Source organism: Pogoniulus pusillus, chromosome 20 (assembly GCF_015220805.1).
Source record: "Pogoniulus pusillus isolate bPogPus1 chromosome 20, bPogPus1.pri, whole genome shotgun sequence".
Classification (NCBI taxonomy): Eukaryota; Metazoa; Chordata; class Aves; order Piciformes; family Lybiidae; genus Pogoniulus; species Pogoniulus pusillus.
Genome location: NC_087283.1, coordinates 20,444,491 through 20,465,593, shown reverse-complemented (window position 1 = coordinate 20,465,593; position 21,103 = coordinate 20,444,491). Strand labels below are relative to the sequence as shown.

At 52.5% G+C, this 21,103-nt stretch overlaps 1 protein-coding gene across 2 annotated transcripts in view; it reads right to left on the bottom strand.

Annotated features, from left to right (window-relative positions):
• CFDP1 (craniofacial development protein 1) overlaps nucleotides 1-21,103 on the bottom strand; it is an 82,181-nt gene that overhangs the window by 56,855 nt on the left and 4,223 nt on the right. For both annotated transcript variants that reach the window (XM_064160504.1, XM_064160503.1), the window contains exon 5: nucleotides 7,365-7,469. In XM_064160504.1, the coding sequence (XP_064016574.1) occupies nucleotides 7,365-7,469 (105 nt within the window). The remainder of the gene's footprint in view (nucleotides 1-7,364; nucleotides 7,470-21,103) is intronic.

Below are 21,103 nucleotides of genomic sequence, written 5' to 3'. Positions count from 1 at the left end.
CTTAAATAAATAAACTCACCCAGCCTCAAATTCAAGGAGAGGAGATGCAGCAACCAGCACACAGAGAGAGAGAGAGAGACTCACAATGAATAATTAACATTAAAACACAACAGCTAAGCCCAACAAAAGGATCTAAGACCTGCAGAGGAATTACTCACTTGGAACAGTCACTGCCACGTTTAATCTCTCACAACCCAAAATGTATGAATAGAAAATAAGTCAAACTGGCCCCAGGGCATAGGAATTTTGCCCTTGGCTGGTTTAGGTTGCTGTGCAGAGGGGAAAAAACAAAGTAGTACTAAATCTGTCCTGTGCTCCTCCTGGGGCTGGATCTCTGCGCCTGGGAGAACAGCACTCTCTGGAGCACAGCGAGGGAAGAGCAAGGAGAAAGAGGGGAAGCCCTGAAATCCTTAGTAAGGACACAGCTTCACAGACTGCACTGGCCTGGAAAGGACTCTCCATGGTCATCTTGTCCAATCCCCCTGCATCTCAGCAAGGACGCCTCCAACTACAGCAGCTTGCCCGAGGTCGCATCAAGTCTGACCTTGAATGTGTCCAGGGCTGGGGATTCCAGCACCTCTCTGGGCAACTTGTTCCAGTGTTTCACTGCCCTGATTGTGCAGAGCCTCCTCCTGATGCCCAACCTAACTCTGCTCTGCTCCAGTTTCAAACCATTGCCCCTCATCCTATCCCCACATGCCCGGCTAAACAGTCCCTCCCCAGCCTGCCTACAGGTCCTCTTCAGATGCTGAAATGCAGCTCTAAGGTCTCCCTGGAGCCTTTCTCTTCTCCAGGCTGCACAGCCCCAGTTCTTTCAGCCTGTCTTCCAGCCCCCTGATCATCTTTGTGGCCCCCCCCCTCTGCACCCTCTCCAGCAGGTCCATGTCCTCCTTGTGTCAGGGGCCCCAAGCTGGACACAGCCCTGCAGGTGAGGTCTCAGCAGAGCAGAGGGGCAGGTTCCTCTCCTTCCATCTCTGGCCACGTTGCTTCTGATGCAGCCCAGGCTGCCACTGGCCTTCTGGGCTGCAAGTGCCTACTGCTGACTCATGCCCAGCTTCTTGAGTGACTACTGTAAAAGCCTCTACCTCCAGCTCCCCCAGAGGTGCTGACTGCTTGCTTTAGTTGCATTCTTTCTTAGTCCCTAGAAGCAAAAAGTGCAAGAGTTTGTCAAAGAACCTCTTGCAGCTGATGCTGAGCTGGAATTGGTCTGTAAATTCCTGCCCACAGGATTGCTGTGAAGTGAAATTGCTCCCTGGAGCCCCTTGTTCTAGATCAGTTGAGATCCACAGACACTGTGTGTCTGTGTTTGCCTCACTGGTGTCCACTTAAGATCTCAAGTAATCAGTTTTGGTCATGCCAGCAAAGGGATCCAATTAGCAGCAGCCAACTCATGCAGAAATTGCATCTTTTACAAGACCTGGATGTGAAGCAGCTCCTGGGAGCAGCCAGGCTGGAGGGAAAGGCCAGCTTAGAAATGAAATGACCAGGTCAGGATGATGCAAACAGGCTCCAGGTTCTCCCTCCATCCATAACCTCCCACAGACTGCCACCATGCATCCTACTGCACACTTAGGGTGGGAGACAAACATCTTCCTGCTGGTGGAGTCCCTGCACTTCAGCTCCTGAAAGGAGGTGGGTGCTGGTCTCCCCTCTCTAGTAACAAGCCACAGGACAAGAGGAAACAGCCTCAAGTTACACCAGGGGAGATTTAAGTTGGACTTCAGAAGGAACTTCTGCACTAGAAAGGTTCTCAACCACTGGAACAGGCTCCCCAGGGCAGATGGCTGAATCCTTATCCCTGGGGGTCTTTAAAAGAGGCAGAGATGTGGTTCTGAGGGACATGGCTTGGCACCAGCCTTGCTGGAGTTAAAGACTGCCTGCACTTGATGGTCTTAAGAAGAAACTTCTGCACTAGAGAGGTTCTCAACCCCTGGAACAGGCTCCCCAGGGCAGATGGTTGAATCCCCATCCCCAGAGGTCTTTAAAAGAGACAGAGATGTGGTGCTGAGAGACATGGCAGAGATGTTGGTGCTGAGGGACATGGCAGAGATGTGGTGCTGAGGGACATGGCAGAGATGTTGGTGCTGAGGGACATGGCTTGGCACCAGCCTTGCTGGAGTTAAAGACTGCCTGCACTTGATGGTCTTAGGCTGGACTTCAGAAGAAACTTCTGCACTAGAAAGGTTCTCAACCACTGGAACAGGCTCCCCAGGGCAGGTGGTTGAATCCCCATCCCCGGGGGTCTCTAAAAGAGGCAGAGATGTGGTGCTGAGGGACATGGCAGAGATGTAGTGCTGAGGGACATGGCTTGGCACCAGCCTTGCTGGAGTTAAAGACTGCCTGCACTTGATGGTCTTAAGAAGAAACTTCTGCATTAGAAAGGTTCTCAACCACTGGAACAGGCTCCCCAGGGCAGGTGGTTGAATCTCCAACCCCAGGGGTCTCTAAAGGAGGCAGAGATGTGGTGCTGAGGGACATGGCTTAGCACCAGCCTTGCTGGAGTTAAAGACTGCCTGCACTTGATGGTCTTAAAGGTCTTTTCCAACCAAAACAATTCTATGATTATCATGCAGCAGAATAAAAGACCTGTAAAAGCCTGAAGCTCTTCACACTGTTTAATGATCAGCCCACAGGAACTGCTCTGCTGCAGGCTAGGAGAGGAAAAGCCCACAGAGAACAGGCTGAGGTTTTACCCTGCTGCTTTGTTCAGGGCAAGCCTGTGTCTCTGGGTCAGAGTGTTCCTGCCAGGTCTTGCACCAAGGTCTGGACCTTCACAGCCCAAGTTCAGTCCTGGGGGTCAGCAAGCACTGCACCTCCTGAGCTCCGTGGGAGTGGTGCCTGCTTGCTTCAAAGGCACATTTCACCCTGTGTTTATAGCAGCCTACGAGGCACGAAAAGGCCCAGGAGGTCACTCATCCACCACTGCAATTTCAGGCAGGATCAAAGAGCAAAGCAACAGCTGGGCTGAGCGAGCAAGTCCACGTTTCATTACAAATGGCTTTGGTAATAAGCAAGGGCAAGAACAAAGGCAGTGAAAAGCCTCATTTGGTTTTGGGCTGAGGGGTTTTTTTTTGCCCCTGGCTCCTGTTCAGGTTGTGTAGAAACAGCTGCCTAGGGCAGGATCTCAACCAAGGTGCACCAACTCCGTTGTGGGGGGAGGGCACCTGAATGGACTGCCCCAGCAGCACTGTTCCCTACACACCACCTCTGTGCCTTGCCAAGCCTTGAGGACTGATGGGTGGCTCACAGCTGCTCAACACCCAAGGGCTCAGGTCTGTGCAGGTATTGCCCAGCTCAGCCCCTCCTCGTTGTGGCTCCTGTCCCCCCGTGCACAAGTACACACCAGCAGTGGCTCTGTGGTGAGGATTTCCTTTGCTCTAATGTCCTCTGACTATGAAACAGTTGTTGCAAAACAGGATTACTAATGCTGAGCACGATGGCCCCAGCTTGTAGGATCTGCCTGGCCAAGGGAGGGAGCAGAAAGGAGCTCTCAGAGCAGCAAAGCAGCCACTAGAGCTGATCGACCCCTCCATCAGGGCAGGTACTTAGGAGCTACACTTGCTGGCCCCAAAAGGCCCTGAAGCATTGAATCAGAATCATTTGGGGTTGGAAAAGACCTCTGAGATCATCCAACCACTGACCCAACACCACCACCACAGCCATCTGCACCCAAGTGCCATGGCTAGAGGTTTCTTGAACACCTCCAGGCATGGGGACTCCAGCACCTCTGGCAGCCTGTGCCAATCCCTGACCACTCCTGCAGCAAAGAAATCTTTCCTAACATCCAACCCAAGCTGCAGCTTGAGGCCATTACCTCTTGTCCTGTCACTTTTAACTCCTCTCCAACCTAAGCCTACCCAATTTCAGGCCAGTTCCTCTTCTCCTACCATCTGAGAATAGGGAGAAGAGCTCAACCCCACCTGACTTGAACTTTAAGGAGTTGTATGATCATAGAACATCACAGAATCAACCAGGTTGGAAGAGACCTCCAAGCTCAGCCAGGCCAACCTAGCACCCAGCCCTGGCCAACCAACCAGACCATGGCACTAAGTGCCAACCTAGCACCCAGCCCTGCCCAATCAACCACACTATGGCATTCAGTGCCAACCTAGCACCCAGCCATGCCCAATCAACCAGACCATGGCACTAAGTGCCCCAGCCAGCCTTGGCTTCAACACCTCCAGGCACAGTGCCTCCACCACCTCCCTGGGCAGCCCATTCCAATGCCAATCACTCTCTCTGACAACAACTTCCTCCTAATATCCAGCCTAGACCTCCCCTGGCACAGCTTGAGACTGTGTCCCCTTGTTCTGGTGCTGGTTGCCTGGGAGAAGTTAGAACCTAACACAGTTCAAAAGCACATCAGAAACGTGGCTAGAGCAGAGCTTCCCAACCTCCTCCAAGGCAATCCCCACTGCTGACAGACCTCTGCCTGGGCTGTGTGTCACTAGTGGACCCCACTCATCACACCCAGCACCTCTGACAGCACCAGTTAGAACCTAACACAGTTCAAAAGCACACCAGGAACGTGGCTAGAGCAGAGCTTCCCAAACTCCAAAGCAATCCCCACTGCTGACAGACCTCTGCCTGGGCTGTGTGTCACAGAGGGGGCACAAGATGGGAGGGATGGGAAGGTTGGGAAACCATCCCACCCCTGGGAACCAAGGGCTTCTGACCTTGCTAAGCTAAGCCTGCTGAGAGAACTGGGTGGGTTGTTCTGTGCTCCTGCCTTTAATTACAGCCAAGTGTTGATGCTCTTCTCTTGCAGCCACTCCCCCACGTCCCTCACAAGCACAGACCTAACTTTTTATAGCACATCCTGTCTGGATGTTAAACACATCCAGGAAATGCATTTTCAGCCCCAAACATCCCTCCCCCTGCACCACTTGGGGCTGCAAGGGTTGGGAAGGTGGAGATGTGGCAGCGGATGTTCGGCTCTGTGACCGCTGCTTCCCTGCACTGCTTCTGCCTGCTTAGGGAAGGGAAATCAAATCAATGCAGCCCAGGCTGGCTGCAGCCAGAAACGATGCCAGCTGCCTGCAAGGTGGAAAAGGAAAAGCCAGATGGAGAGGCCACTCTTAGCTGCTCCAATCCCCTGCACACAAGGGCAAGGCTCTTTTTTTTTCCTTCCCTTTTCCTCTTATTTGCAGCTGCTGACAAAGCTCCTGGGAGCTGCCAACGGCTGCAGCACAGAGGCTGTCCACAAGCACATCCAGCATAGAAGCAGTCAGGGTTGGAAGGGAGCACAAGGAGCAGCCAGTTCCAACCCCCCTGCCATGCCCAGGGACACCCTACCCTAGAGCAGGCTGCACACAGCCTCAGCCAGCCTGGCCTCAAACACCTCCAGCCATGGGGCCTCAACCCCCTCCCTGGGCAACCCATTCCAGCCTCTCACCACTCTCCTGCTCAACAACTTCCTCCTCCCCTCCAGCCTCACTCTCCCCACCTCCACCTTTGCTCCATTTCCCCCACTCCTGCCACTCCCTCACAGCCTCAAAAGTCTCTCCCCAGCTTTTTTGGAGCCCCCTGCAGATGCTGCAAGGCCACCAGAAGGTCCCCTGGGAGCATCCTCTGCTCCAGCCTGCACAGCCCCAACTCTTTCAGGCTGTGCTCACAGAAGAGCTGCTGCAGCCTCTGAGCATCCTCCTGGCCCTGCTCTGGACACTCTGCAGCATCTCCACAGCCCTCTTGGCCCAGGGGCTCCAGCACTGGATGCAGCACTCCAGGTGGGCTCTCAGCAGAGCAGAGCAGAGGGGCAGAATCCCCTCCCTGGCCCTGCTGCCCACACTGCTGCTGCTGCAGCCCAGGCTCTGCTTGGCTCTCTGGGCTGCAAGTGCACACTGCTGGCTCCTGCTGAGCTTCTCCTCCAGCAGCACCCCCAAGGCCCTCTGCCCAGGGCTGCTCTCCAGCCTGGCACTGCCCAGCCTGGATTGGTGCTTGGCATTGCCTTGGCCCATTTGCAAGACCTTGCCCTTGGTCTTGTTGCAGCTCCTGAGCTTGGCTTGTGCCCACCTCTGCAGCCTGCCCAGGTGCCTCTGGCTGCCATCCCTGCCCTGCAGCCTGCCTGCTGCAGCACACAGCTTGGTGTGGGCAGCAAACCTGCTGAGGCTGCACTCAGTGCCTCTGTCCATGCCACCCACAAAGATGTTGAACAAGACTGGTGCCAGGACTGATCCCTGAGGGACTCCACTTGTCACTGACCTCCACTTGGCCATGGAGCCATTGACAGCCACACTCTGAGTGCAGCCATCAAGCCAAGACACAGGACCACCAGCAGCATGCACAACAAGGAGCTAAGCACCCCAAGCACCTCTTGTGGCCACCCAGATTGAACAAAGCACAACTCAAGGCAAAGGTATCTTCTTTCCCAGCACAAACCCCTGTACATGTCATTTGGCTTCCAGTTAATGAGCTCTGCAGGGACAAAGCCTTGTGTGGAGTGAAGGACGGCAACAAGACCATGGCCATCTATGTGCTCATTCATCTGAGGGCACAGCAGCTGCCCAAAGCCACACACACACACATTTACTGTGCTTCCACTTGCCCTGACCTAACTGCAAGCTGGGGAAGTGAGTGACAATCCAGCTGCAGCAACTGAACAACAGCTCTGGGACAGGCAACCTTACCTCACACTGCTCCTCAGCAGACTGCAAGGACAATCTGTGCCTTTAAGGGACATTGCTTCTATGCCACCAAGCTGCACACAGCTTATGTCTTTCAAAGCTAAATGCAAAGGACTGATTTAAATGGGAAACAAAGAAGTCACTAGTGGAAGACAGAAGATCTCCCAAGCTCATCAAGAAGCAGAGTGACACATCAGACCCAGAGGCCACCTGACCTCTTTGTATCTTTGACAAGCATTATGATAATCTTGCAGTTAAGTGTTAGAGCTTGAGGAGAAAGTGACAAATCCACACCAAAATGATAGGAGAGAACATCCAGCAGGCAAAACCACCTCACTTAAATGCTTCCCTCCAAGTTTATAAGCAGCCACAGCCCAACCTGGCATGGCTTTGTCCTGAAAAACACCTCTCAAAGGAGCTGGAGGCAAATCTCAGGCACGTTCCTTGGCTACCTGCAGTTTGAAGAGGCTGCTCAAGACTTTCAACCCAAAATTTCCTTCCTAGGATGAATGATCTGTGAGGATTGAGAAATTCAAGGCTCCAAAATGAGTGACTGGGACTCATGGGTTGCTTCCCTTCCCCCTGAAACTATCACACCTCCCAGGCCGAGCCTTGCTCTCACTGAAAGCCTACAGAGAACAAACTGCTGTCAGGTTAAACACCACCCAGCTTCTGTCACCAGCTCCAGTGGCATCCTGCTCCCTGAGGATCCATTCCTGGGCAGAGCAACCACACACTCACCCAGAGCCTGTAGGGAGGGAAGCTGGAGCTGCTTGCTGCCACTTCTCTTGCTGCTTCAGGAAGGATTTAGCTTCTTTCGAGGTCGAGTCCACCTCTTTAGTCACTCTGTTGAAGGCAAAGAGACAAAGCAGAAGGTTAATGGAGAGCCACACTCACAACAGCAAACCCAAAGATCCAGCAAGGGATGACAGAAAACAGGTCCAGGAGCTCCCAACAGCCCCTGCACGGAGATCAGCTGCAAGGCAAATAAGTTGCATCTCGTTAGGAGTTCATCCCAGAGGCAAAGCCTTCATCTTGATGGCAGGGAAAAAAACAAGAGGGAAAGAGGAGCTAATTAGAGCTGGGGGAGGGGGAGAGCTTTCCCTTCAAACAAACAGCAGCTCTCATTCATTCCAAGGGGCCTGGCTCACTAGCAGCTACTAAACGCTCTGCTCAGGTCACTGGGGGCAATTCCAGGCTCTTAATTGGGCTTTTGATTTCCTCATTTGTCGGTCAGTGAGGCAGCTCCTCCACCACAGCTGCTCTACCACCCACTGCTCCACCAGCTCGCTGACATCTGCAGCCCAGAGGAAGCTCTGACAAGGCAGCAGCAGAAATTCCCTCTTATGTTCTTGGTCCTTTCTGTTTGAGGCCCTGAGGTTGCAACATATAGAAGCACAGAATGGCTTAGGTTGGAAGTGGCCTCAAGGATCAGGCAGTTCCAACTCCCTGTCACAGACAGAGACACCTCCTGCTAGAAGAGATGGCTCAGGGCCACTTAGTGCCATGGTCTGGTTGGTGGGCTAGGGCTGGGTGCTAGGTTGGCACTTAGAGCCATGCTCTGGTTGGTTGGCTAGGGCTGGGTGCTAGGTTGGCACTCAGTGCCATGGTCTGGTTGATTGGGCAGGGCTGGGTGCTAGGTTGGCACTTAGTGCCATGGTCTGGTTGGTGGGATAGGGCTGGGTGCTAGGTTGGCCTGGCTGAGCTTGGAGGTCTCTTCCCACCTGGCTGACTCTAGGATCTCCTTGGCTTTTCAGTCCTACCAGGGGTGGGGACTCTACCACTGCCCTGGGCAGTCTGTTCCAGGCTCTGACAACCCTTTAGGGAGCAAATTCTTCCTGATGTCCCACAGCACAACTTGAGGCCATTTCCTCTCCTCCTGATGCTTGCTCCTTGGGAGGAAAGACCAAGCTCCACCTCACCCCAACCTCCTTTCAGGGAGCTGTAGAGAGCCAGAAGGTGTCTCCTCAGCCTCTTTTCACCTAGGTTAAACAACCCCAGTTCCCTCAGCACTGTGTCAGAGCAATCACTTCACTATTCAGGGTCACTGAAGAGGTTGCTACCAAGGGATGATGCAGGCTTTGATACTTGCTTCCTCCACCACCCAACTCAGGGTGCCAGCAGCAATGGCTGGGCACAGAATTTAACATCTTGTTCCACTGCACTCACTGCAGGAAAGACATTGAGGTGCTGCAGCAGGTCCAGGGAAGGGCAATGAAGCTGGTGAAGGGTTTGGAGAAGAGAGCTGGTGAGGTGGTGTTTAGGATGGAGAAAAGGCTCAAAGGAGACCTCACTCTCTACAGCTCCATGAAAGGAGGCTGGAGCTAGGTGAGGGTTGGTGTCTTCTCCCTAGGAACAAGTGATAGGGTGAGTGGAAAGGGTCTCAAGTTGCACCAGAGGAGTTTTAGTTTGGACATTAGAGGAAACTTCTTCACTGGAAGGGTTCTCAAACACTGGAGCATGACCCCCAGGGAGGTAGTTGAAGCCCCATCCCTGGAGGTGTTTAGAAGATGCAGAGAAGTGGTGCTAAGGGCCACGGCTCAGCACCAGACTAGGCAGAGCTACCTAATGGTTGGTCTGGATGATCTTAAAGGTCTTTTGCAACCAAAATGATTCTGTGATTGTGGGGAGCAAGAGAATGGGATCAGACTCTTGGCCAAGGGGCAACATGCACAAACTGGAACCTAGGAGGTTCCACCTGAAGGGCAGAGGCTGCTTTGGTGTGAGGATGCTGGAGGCCTGGAGCAGGCTGCCCAGAGAGGTTGTGGAGTCTTCTTCTCTGGACACTCTCAAAGCCCATCTGGATGTGTTCCTGTGTGACCTGCCCTGGGTGATCCTGCTTTGGCAGGGGGGGGGGGGATTGGACTAGATTAACTCTGGAGGTCCCTTTCAATCTCTACCATTCTGTGACTCAGTGAAAACAATCTTGTTCTTCACAGGGAGAAATAGGAACCATTAAATGCAGCTGGAAGAAACCACACAAGCCACTAGAGAAGAAAATTAGCAGATCCATCACTTTTAAAGACTTGATAAACAACAAGTTGCCTGGGATGCTAGTCACACATTGTCATCCAGGAACAAACATGAAAATAAGACCAGTGTCAGTAACAAAACAAGTGGCTACTGTCTCACCCTCTGCCAGACCCTGTCACTCACACACAAAACCACTCTCTCATCATTTCCCCTTAAAGATTCCATTGTTCTGCTGTGCTGTTAAAGGGGACTCCCAAAACACAAGACAGTTATTAAATGTTGGACTGTGATGGTGCTTGGTAGCACAGAGAGTGCTCCTGGCACAAGGTGCTGTGCAACTGCAACATCCCAGCAAGGGAAGGGATCTCTGGAGACCACCCAGTCCAGGCCCCCTGCTAAAGCAGGGCATGCACAGCAGCTTGGCCAGCATCACAATGCCCACCTGGAGTTGGAAGCATCTCCAGAGATGGAGACTCCACAGCCTCTCTGGCCAGTCTGCTCCAGGCCTCCAGCACCCTCACAACAAACAAGCTTCTCCTGTTCAGATGGAGAAATCCCCTGTCCTGTCCCTGGGCATCACTGGCAAGAGTCTGGCCCCAGCCTCTGCCCCCCACAGGTCCTTTAGCTCTTGCTGAGCATTGCTCAGATCCCCTCTGGGGCTGTTCTTCTCCAGATTCACCAGCCCCAGGGCTCTCAGCCTTTGCTCCTCACAGAGCTGCTCCAGACTCCTCAGCAGCTTTGTAGCCTCTACCAGACTCTCTCCAATAATTCCCTGTCTCTCCTGACCTGCAGAGGTCCAGCAGTGGACCCAAATACTCTAGATGTGGCAGAGCAGAGGGGGAGGAGAACCTCACTTGACTTGCTGGCCACACTCTTCTTCATTCTCCCCCAGAGATCATTTGTGTTCTTGGCCACAAGGGCACACTGCTGGTTTACAGGGAACTGGGGGCACTGCCAGCTCCTTCTCCACAGAGCTGCTTCCCAGCAGGTCACTCTCACCTGTCCTGGTGCAGGAGGTTATTCCTGCCCAGGTGCAGGACCTCACACTTGTCCTTGTTGAGCTTCCTGAGGTTCCCTCTGCTCAGCTGCCCAGCCTGGCCAGGTCCCACTGAACAGCAGCACAGGCTGGCAGGGTGACAGCCACTCCTCCCAGCTCTGCATCACCAGCAAACTGCCTGAGGGCTCACTCTGGTCTCTTCATTCAGGTCACTGGACCCAGCCCTTGCCCTAGGGATCACCATGAGCTGCAGCCTCCAACAAGCCTCTGCACAACCTAGGACAACCCAGTGAGAAAGAGAAATAGGAAGGTCTCTAACATTATGAGGTTATTAGAAGGAAGGCAGCCCAGAAAATGGATCACTCAGTGCCTCTAGCACTTGCAGGTGTCCTCCTTAGGACTTCCACCTCTGGCCCAAGCTCAAAGTGGTACCCAAGCACTTAAGACATCCATATCCAGCCAGCCTGCTGCATTGGTGCCCAGCTGTGGGTACACCACTTCCATCTTCCACTGAAGACCTTCTTACCCTTCCCTTTACCTTTGCCAGGTGAACTGCTGCAGCCTCCATGCATGGGAAAGGCCCCAGGTAGGTATGCTAAGCACTAAACCAGCTGGAGACAAGCCACATGCTGTCTTGGGCTGTCCTTGAGGTCGTTTCACAGTGAACTGGAGCATCCTCATTTAAGGGAGATGCTTGATCTGCTCCCAGCAGTCCCCTCAAGCAGCTAAAAGAGGAGCACAGGGCTTAAATGAGCACCACAGTCACACAGCTCCAGCTGAGCTGCACAAGGGGCTCAGAACCAAGGTTCCATGCTTCTAGTTCAGTGCTGCACCAGCTTTTCTCCTGCCTTCTGGGCTTACAGCAGGTGCAGAGTCACTCAGTGTGAAGAGGAGGGTCTTGATCCATCACATCACACCCCACTCCTGCCTCCCTGGCACAGCACAACACCCAGAGCCCAGGACTTGCCCCAGTGTGTTAGGAAAGAGCTTAGCAGTGAGCTCTTAAAGGAAGGACATCAGCAGAACCACGTGGGGACAAGGAGAGGGAGACTAAGAGGCAGGGTCACAAGATGACAGGATGCCAGGGGTTGGAAGGGACCCAAAGACATTGAGTCCAGCCCTCCCAGAGGCAGAACAGGGAAGCTGGGAGCCACATCAAGAAGCCTTTTAATCCAAACCCTTGTGCATCCCAAATGCCAAAGTACCTCCCAATTCCCACTCACCACAGCAGCATTCTCCTTACCAAGACAGCTGCCCCAAGAGGGCTGCAGCAGCTCTGCTGTGAGCACAGCCTGAAAGAGTTGGGGCTGTGCAGGCTGCAGCAGAGGAGGCTCCCAGGGGACCTTCTGGTGGCCTTGCAGCATCTGAAGGGGGCTCCAAAAAAGCTGGGGAGGGACTTTTGAGGCTGTAAGGGAGTGGCAGGAGTGGGGGGAATGGAGCAAAGCTGGAGGTGGAGAGAGTGAGGCTGGAGGGGAGGAGGAAGTTATTGAGCAGGAGAGTGGTGAGAGGCTGGAATGGGTTGCCCAGGGAGGGGGTTGAGGCCCCATGACTGGAGGTGTTTCAGGTCAGGCTGGCTGAGGCTGTGGGTAGGGTAGAGTGTCCCTGCCCTTGGCAGGAGGGTTGGAACTGGATGGTCCTTGTGGTCCCTTCCAACTCTGACTGATTCTGTGATTCTACATAGAATGGTTTAGGTTGGAAGGGACCTCAAGGATCAGCCAGTTCCAACCCCCTGCCATAGGCAGGGACACCTCCCACTAGAACAGGTTGCTCAAGGCCTTGTCCATCCTGGACTTCATCACCTCCAGGGAGGTTGTGGAGCACAGAAGCTCCACATCAAAGATCACATTGGGTGCTTCTGTGCTCCACAACCTCCCTGGGCAACCTGTGCCAGTGTCTCACCACCCTCACTGCAAACAACCCTTTCCTCACATCCAGTTTCAATCTCCCCTCTGCCACTTTAAACCCATTCCCCCTTGTCCTGGCATTCCCAAAACTTGTCACTAGTTCCTCCCCAGCCTTCCTGTAGTCCCCTTCAGATACTGGAAGGCCACTCCAAGGTCTCCTCCAAGCCTTCTCTTCTCCAGGCTGAGAAAGCAGATGCTGGTATTTATGTAGGTGTGAGGGGACTCAGAGCTGAGCAGAAAGTCAAGACCCCCAGCTGCAGGGGCACAAAGCTACCATCTGCCCTGACTCCCATGCTGAGAAAAGGAGAGAGAGCAAGAGTGGAAGCTCTGGAAAATGTCAGCTCTTCACCCCTTGTTCTCACTTGGGAAACCTGCCCCAGTTTAGACCTGACACAGTTAAAAGACTTTACACATGATCTCAGTGCTGTGAGCTCTGGGGAAATCCCATACCAAAGGGGGTGCAAAAGGAGGCTAATTATCCTTTATTCAATATTCCCCATCTGTGTCAAGCCTCATTAAGTAGTCCTCCAGTCTTCTGGAATGATCACTTGAGGAGCAAACACTACTTGTCTACAGGGGGTTGTGAAAATAAACTAAGCCCTCCTGAGCCAAGAGGAATTATTTTGACTGAATAATCTTTCTGGGGACTCCTGTGCTGGAGCTGCCATGTCCTGGGTGCCTTCCACAGCCAGATGCTGGTGCTTCAGCCTCCAAGATCCCCTGTCCATCTCTAAAACCAGTCCAGGGCAGGTTGTGTGGGGCTCTCAGCAACCTGCCTAGATGCAGGTGTCCCTGCTGAGCATGGATGGATTGGACTGGATGACCTTTAAAAGGTCCCTTCCAACCCAAACCACTCCAGGATTCTAAGCTCAGCACCTTCCAGAAGAGAACTGAAGTCCTCACACCACTGGACCTGCAGCCCACATCTGTGTTCACACAGTTAACTTTATACCTGGTGTAAGGCAAACAGAGCTAAAATTAAGAGGTCCTCATCACTCTTCTGACCTCCAACTAAAACAGTTCTGTCCCTTTGTGAAAAACAACTCAGTGTCTCATGTTGATAAAGCTGTGCAGGCTGAGTGCCCAGAAGCTGCAGCCAGGCTCTGCTGGGTGATGCTCAGTGACAGAACAAGGGCCAGTGGGTGGGAGTTGAGGCATAGGAAGTTGCATGACAACAGGAGGAGGAATTTCTTCCCTGTGAGGGTGTCAGAACCCCAGACCAGGCTGCCCAGGGGGGTTGTGGAGTCTCACTCTCTGGAGATAGTCAAGACCTGCCTGGATGTGTTCCTGTGAGATGTGGCATAGGTGACCCAGCTCTGGCAGGTGGGTTGGACTGGATGAGCTTTTGAGGTCACTTCCAGCTCATACAACATGGCCCTCAGCTACTCAGTAGGGCTGAGTGAAGTGGATGAGCACATCAAGAACTACAGGCAAGGGTGGCTCAGTGTGGTGCTGGGCATGGAGGGTGTGGCCAGTAGGTGGAGAGAGGTTCTCCTGCCCCTCTACTCTGCCCTGCTGAGGCCACATCTGCAGTACTGTGTCCAGTTCTGGGCTCCTCAGTTCAAGAGGGACATGGAACTGCTTGAGAGAGGCCAGCACAGAGCCACAAAGATGCTGAAGGGAGTGGAACAGCTCTGTTAGGAGGAGAGCCTGAGGGAGATGAGGCTCTTTAGCTTGGTGAGGAGGAGACAGAGAGGTGACCTCATTCATGTTGATAAAGCTGTGCAGGCTGAGTGCCCAGAGGCTGGAGCCAGGCTCTGCTGGGTGATGTCCAGTGCCAGCACAAGGGGCAGTGGGTGGAAGTTGAGCCATAGGAAGATCCATGGAAACATCAGGAGGAATTTTTTCCCCTGTGAGGGTGACAGAACCCTGGAACAGGCTGCCCAGGGGGGGCTGTGGAGTCCTTCTGGAGACATTCAAAACCTGCCTGGATCTGTTCCTCTGTGGACTGGCATAGGTGACCCTGCTCTGGCAGAGAGGTTGGACTGGATGAGCTTTGGAGGTCCCTTCCAGCCCCTGACATTCTGTGATTCTCCAAATCTTGCTCTTCAAATCAAGTGGGAGAAGCTGCTCCCCAGGAAGCTGAGCCTACTCCCTGAAGCAACACAGACAAGAGCAGGCTGCTGTGATGGATTGTCTCACAGACACACAGACTGCATCCGGTTGGAAAGGACCTGGATGTGTTCCTGGGTGATTCTGCCTTGGCAGGAAGGTTGGATTCCATCTCTAGCCCTTACCATTCTACAGTTCTTCCCACTTCTATCCAGTGCTTCTGAGGAAGCAACAGCTCTTACTCAGACAACCACCTTGCCTGCCTGCAGTTAAGCAACAAACCAGGTGGTAGCATCCCAAACTCCTTGGCTTAGCCACTCTTTGCCAGGTTTGGCCAGTCTCAGTTGTCATGTAAGGAGCAGAGAGGACATCACAGTCACTGAGAAGGAAATCAGAGGCTAAACAAGGGCTTGGAAAGCTCAGGTTGTTCTCAGATGTCATAGAATCAAGCAGGTTGGAAGAGACCTCCAAGCTCACACAGTCCAACCTAGCACCCAGCCCTATCCAGTCAACTAGACCATGGCACTAAGTGCCTCATCCAGTCTTGAACACCTCCAGGGATGGAGACTCCAACACCTCTGATCAGCTTCTCTTACAGCAAGTTCCACCTGCTCTCTCCTGGAAAAGCCTGAGATCAAGGGGCTGAAGCTCTGGAAGAGGACAGTAGATATGGGGTTAGAAACAACAAATTTAGCCTGAAAATGAGCCAAGGTTTAAAAAGAAAAAGCAAGCCAAGTAGTTCAGTAGTGGAAAGCAGCACCAAGAAATGCCCAGGCAGCAGCTGTGTGCAGCTGCAAAGAACTGATTACAACCTTGGCTCTGCTAAGCACAGGTCAGCACTTCACCTTGCCCTGAACACTGAATCAGGCCTCAGCCAGCTCTGCATAGCTCTCCTCAGCAGCTCATCAAAGTGAAGAAGAGTCCAGCAGCCCAGCTACCACCTCAGACCTCACCACCTCGCCCAACCAGGCCAGATTTTGAGTCTCCATTTAGGGAGACATTCAAAACCCACCTGGATGTGTTCCTGTGTGACCTTCTTCAGGTGAATCTGCCTTGGCAAGGGGGATGGACTTGAGGATCCCCACAAGTCCTTTCCAAGCCCTACCATTCTGTGATCTTGATGACACTGTGGGACACCAAAGAGAAGCTCTGGCCGTGGTCTGTAGCCCTGCCTGCACAATTACCACCAGCAGCAGCATTCTTGTACAAAGAAGATCTCCACTACTGGCCCAGAAAGGGCTTTTCTTAGCCTCCTGACAAGCCCTCAGCCACCTCACTTCCCCTTTGCTCTTGCTGCTCAAAAGGTCATGAATTTCACCACCAAAACCCACTCATCCAACATAAGGTCCTTAAGATGCAACTTAAGAATAACCTCTGAGTCTTTTTTCTTCCTTGAGTCCTTAAGGCAGGATGAACAGCTGGGAGGCAGCAGCACAGAATGAGTAATGAGGAGTTTATCTTAGATGACAACCATTTGCAAACAGCAGTGAATGAAAATCAGCTTCTCTTTCACCCCACACTTGAGCTGTGGCAGGTGAAGTGGCAGCCTCAGCCAGTACAAACCCCAGGATGCAGCTATCTGGTTACTAATCTGAGGCTTCCTGCACTTCTTTAAAGCTTTTAAGGTGCAAACCATCATTTCCCCTAACCCAGAACAGTGACAGGGGTTGTTCAGTCTGGAGAAGGCTCCAGGGAGATCTTAGAGCAGCCTTCTAGTACCTGAAGGAGCTACAGGAGAGTTAAGGATTGTAGGGACAGGACAAGGGCACTGGCTTTGAGCTGGGAGAGGGAAGATTGAGAATGGAGATGAGAAAGACATTCTTGGCAGTTAGGGTAGGGAGACACTGGCACAGGTTGCCCAGGGAAGATGTGGCTGCTCCCTCCCTGGAGGTGTTGAAGGGCCAGGCTGGATGAGGCCTTGAGCAACGTGGGCTGGTGGGAGGTGTCCCTGCCCCTGTCAGGGGAGCTGGAGCTGGCTGATCTCTAAGATCTATGTAAGTCACACAAACAAATGCCACCTGCACAGAAACAGCTTCTGCTTCTGAGTCCTTTGCTTGCAATTTGCAATGTGTGGGCAAAGCAGGGTGTTGAACTGCCACTCACAGAATGGGAGGGTTGGAAGGGACCTCCAGAGTTCATCAAGTCCAATCCTCCTGCCAAAGCAGGGTCACCTAGGGCAGGTCACACAGGATTGCAGTTGGGTGAGTTTTCAAAGTCTCCATTACTCCTCTCAGCTTCATTTTGCCTCCCACAAGCCATAGGAAGGTACAGAGAAGTTGTTTCAAACTAAAGCCTTCTCCTTCTAGGATTCAGTGCCTCACCTCTGCTCTTCCCTCACACAGACTGTGATGGACACACTGGGCTGAACCAGCCCCATGGATGGGAGTTGCATTCTGCTGTGGTCCTGCATGGAGGCAGAGTCACAGAATGCATGGGGTTGGAAGGGACCCTCTAAAGGCATCTTCTCCAAACCCCCTGCAAGCAGCAGGGACAACCCCAACCAGAGCAGGCTGCCCAGGGACACAGCAAGTCTGATCTTGAAGGTCTTCAGAGAAGGGGCCTCAAGCTCCTCCCTGGGCAGCCTGTGCCAGTCTCTCCCCACCCTCACCATGCACAACTGCCTCCTGATGCCAGCCTAACCCTGCCCTGCTCCAGCTTTCAAACCATTGCTCTTGTCCTATCCCCACAGGCCCTTCTGAACAGTCCCTCCCCAGCCTGCCTGTAGGTCCCTTTCAGATAGTGAAATGCATCTCTAAGGTCTCCCTAGAGCCTTTTCTTCTCCATGCTGGACAGCCCCAACTCTCCTACCACGTCCCCATAGCTCCTTCTGTGGAAGAAGCAGAGAAAAACCACTGAGCACAGGAACAGTTTAAGGAAAGCCCAGAGCCAAAGCAGTTTGGAGTGCAACAGAGAACCAAGCCTCATCCTACAGCAAGCACATTTTGCAGCAGGGATGCAATTCCCTGTTCATGCAACCACACATCCTGAGTGCCAGGCAAGTTCATAAACCAGAGGCTTCAAAGCAGCTTCCATCTCCTCTGTCAATGAGGAACACTTTGAGCTTCCATTTAGATGCTGAACTGCCTTGGCAGACTGCTCCCACTGCCCACACAGTTACAACCACTTGGGGACAGTCACCTGCTGCTCCTTGTCTCTTTAACACCAGGGGACAATGAAAAGCAGGAAAAAAAGTCACAACTGGAAAACAGAAAACAGCTAAAAGATTGTTTCACATTCCAGGATCCAACACTTTTGGTTTGACAAAGGAACACTAAACCAGGTCTCTCCTAAAAAAACACTTCATTTAAATTCTTTAGTTGGTAGTTTGCAATGCTCTGGACCTAAAGTTCTCTGTTTGCAACTGATAACAAGCACAGACCAATCAAAAATGGACATGAAGTGCAGCAACAACCTCAAATCAAGGCAGCTGACAGCTTAAAGAGGAGGGTCTTTTGCTGTTTCACCACTCCAGATTGCTATCAAGAGACTTCTACTCCAATCACACCAGACAAGATTACACCACCACCTTCCAGGGGGAAAACTAATTGCTCTGCAACACGAACTCAGGGCTAAATGATCTGCTGTGTAGAGCTCCAGTGGAAATCTGTGCCCTGAATCTACCAATGCTTAAACACTGATCTAAATTCTCCCCAGGCTTCCTAAAGAGCAGCTACTCAAAAGTAGCCCTAAACCATTTTGAAAGGAGAGCAGCAGAGCCAACACTCTGCTATCAGCCCTTTCAGCCTTGAAACAACCACCGCGTGTTGGCTTTTGGAAGCAACAATTTGCCAGCTGCTTCCCCAAGCAAGGGAGTCAGAGTTTGGTATTCAGAGCATTTGCAGACCTTGAGGTCCTGCAGGAAAAAAAAAAAAAAAGAACAACCTCTTGCTCTTCTAAAGGAAAAACAACCTCCTGGCCCTCACTACTGGAAAGCAGCAGTAGCTGTAAGCAGAGATAACTCCTGCTACCCTCCCCGCAGCGTTTCGGGGCGCACGAAGGAGCGAACAACACCAAAGGTTTCAGCTTTGAATATCACAAAGATCAAGGGCATGGGGAAAAAAAAAAGAGAAAGAAAAAACATTGAGGGATTCTTCTGTTATCAAAAAGCTAAAGAAAGTAGCACGTTGGAAGTCTGGCAGCAACAGCAAACAGCCCTCCAGGCCTCGCTGCAGAATCGCTGCTGCTTGCTGCTGGCTCTGCAAACTGGTGATGGCAACAGAAAAAACCCTCATCAGCCTCGGTGCTTTGCAAGGTGACAGCTTCAGGGGCAGCTTTTCACAGACACACAGAATCCCAGGAACCTCTGCAGAGCATCCAGTCCAACCTGCTAAAGCAGGGCACCCACAGCAGCTTGCTCAGGATTCCAGTGTCCAGCTAGGGTTGGAATCTCTCCAGAGAAGGAGGCTCCACAACCTCTCTGGGAAGCCTGCTCCAGGCCTCCAGCACCCTCACACCAAACAAGTTTCTCCTTCTGGTCACATGGAACCTTCTGGGTTCCAGTTTGTGCTTGTTACCCTTTGTCCTGTCCCTGGGCACCACTGACAAGAGTCTGGCCCCATCCTCTTGCCCCCCAACCCTTTAGCTCTTGCTGAGCATTGCTCAGATCCCCTCTGGGGCTGCTCTTCTGCAGGCTCTCAGCCCCAGGGCTCTCAGCCTTTGCTCCTCACAGAGCTGCTCCAGGCCCCCCAGCAGCTTTGAAGCCACTGCTGGACTCTCTCCAGTAGTTCCCTGTCTCTCTTGAACTGGGGAGCCCAGAACTGGAGCCAAGATTCCAGATGTGAGCTCACTAGGGGAGAGTACAGGGAAGGAAATCCTCCCTCCACCTGCTGGCCACACTCTTCACTCCCCCCAGCAGACCATTGGTGTTCTTGGCCGCAAGGGCACACTGCTGGCTCATGAGCAACTTCTTGTCCACCCACACTGCCAGCTCCTTCTCCACAGAACTGCTTCCCAACAGGTCACTCTCACCTGTCCTGGTGCAGAAGGTTATTCCTCCACATCTACAGGACCCCACGCTTGCCCTCTGCAGGTTCCCTCCGCTCAGGGACCCAGCCTGGCCAGGTCTCACTGCCCAGCAGGGTGACAGCCACTCCTCCCAGCAAACTGCCTGAGAGTCCTCTCTGTCCCTTCATCCAGGTGACTGATGAAGATGTTGAAGACTACTACATCGAGTTCTGAGCCCTGGGGAACACCACAAGCCACAGGCCTCCAGCTAGACTCTTTCCTGATGATCACAACCCCCTGAGCTTTGTCCTTCAGCCAGTTCCTAGCCCACCTCCCTGTCTACTCATCTGACCCACACTTCCAAAGTTTCTCCCTGAGGCTGTTATAGATTCACTTAATTCTTGCTTTGATTCAAAGTTTTGATGAAAGATTTTGATTCACCATTACAGAAACTTGCATCAACTTTGCAGCTCCCCAGGGAAAAGCCAGTAGTGAGCTGTACAAAGGACACTAGAACAGCAACTGGAGCAGAAAAAGAAGCTTTTACCTAATTTGCAATAGCCCTTTAAAAAATAAGCATAAAATATTGATGTCAAAAGCACAAGCTCAGCATCTTAGAAGCCCTGGAGAAGTTCTGTTTGCTTAAGACAAGCCATTTTTAGAAGGGCAGAGAAAGTTTCCTTGATGCCTTCAATGAACATCACCAATTGCAGAATGGTAGGAGTTGGAAAGGACCTCTGGTGCTAGAGCAGGCTCACCTAGAGTAAATCACTCAAACACATCCAGATGGGGTTTGAAATGCCTCTAGGGACTTCTCTGGGCAGCCTGTTCCACCTCTCTGCCACCTTTAAAGTGAAGAATTTTTACCTTAGGGTTACACCAAACCTCCTCCTTTCCAGTGTTCACTTCCCTGTGCCCTGTCACTGGACACCACTGAGAGGAGTCAGACTCCATCCTCCTGACACTCGCTCTTTGGATATTTATAAGCACTAATGAGATCCCTTCTCAGTCTCCTCCAGGCTCCCTCTTCTTAAGCTTGGCTGTGAGGATGCTGTGAGAGACTAAAGTCAAGGTAGACACCACCCACTGCCCTCCCTTCATCCACCCACCCACTCAAGCTGTTGTGAAAGGCTATCAGACTGGTCAAGCATGATGTGAATCCCTGCTAACACCTTTCTTGCAGAGTATAGCTCTTTGTCACTTGCCCAGTGAATAAAAGGTATTCCTACAGCCTGAATTGTGCAGGGAAATGGGGAAGCCTCTGCTACAGCTCACAGCTCTCCTCAGACGTTCAAACAACTCAGGCAGCAGCAACGCTGACATGAAAAGCCAGGTCGGCGGAAGCCTCAGCTCCCTGCTTCCTTCTCCTGGGTGTTACTGCTGGGAGCTGCTGCCCTCTGCTGTCACACAACAGAGGAGAAACCTGCCAAAAGCAGGATAACAACTAAGCAAGCACAGCCAAAGGCAAGCAAGCACAGCCAAAGGCAAGCAAGCACAGCCAAAGGCAAGCAAGCACAGCCAAAGGCAAGCAAGCACAGCCAAAGGCAAGCAAGCACAGCCAAAGGCAAGCAAGCACAGCCAAAGGCAAGCAAGCACAGCCAAAGGCAAGC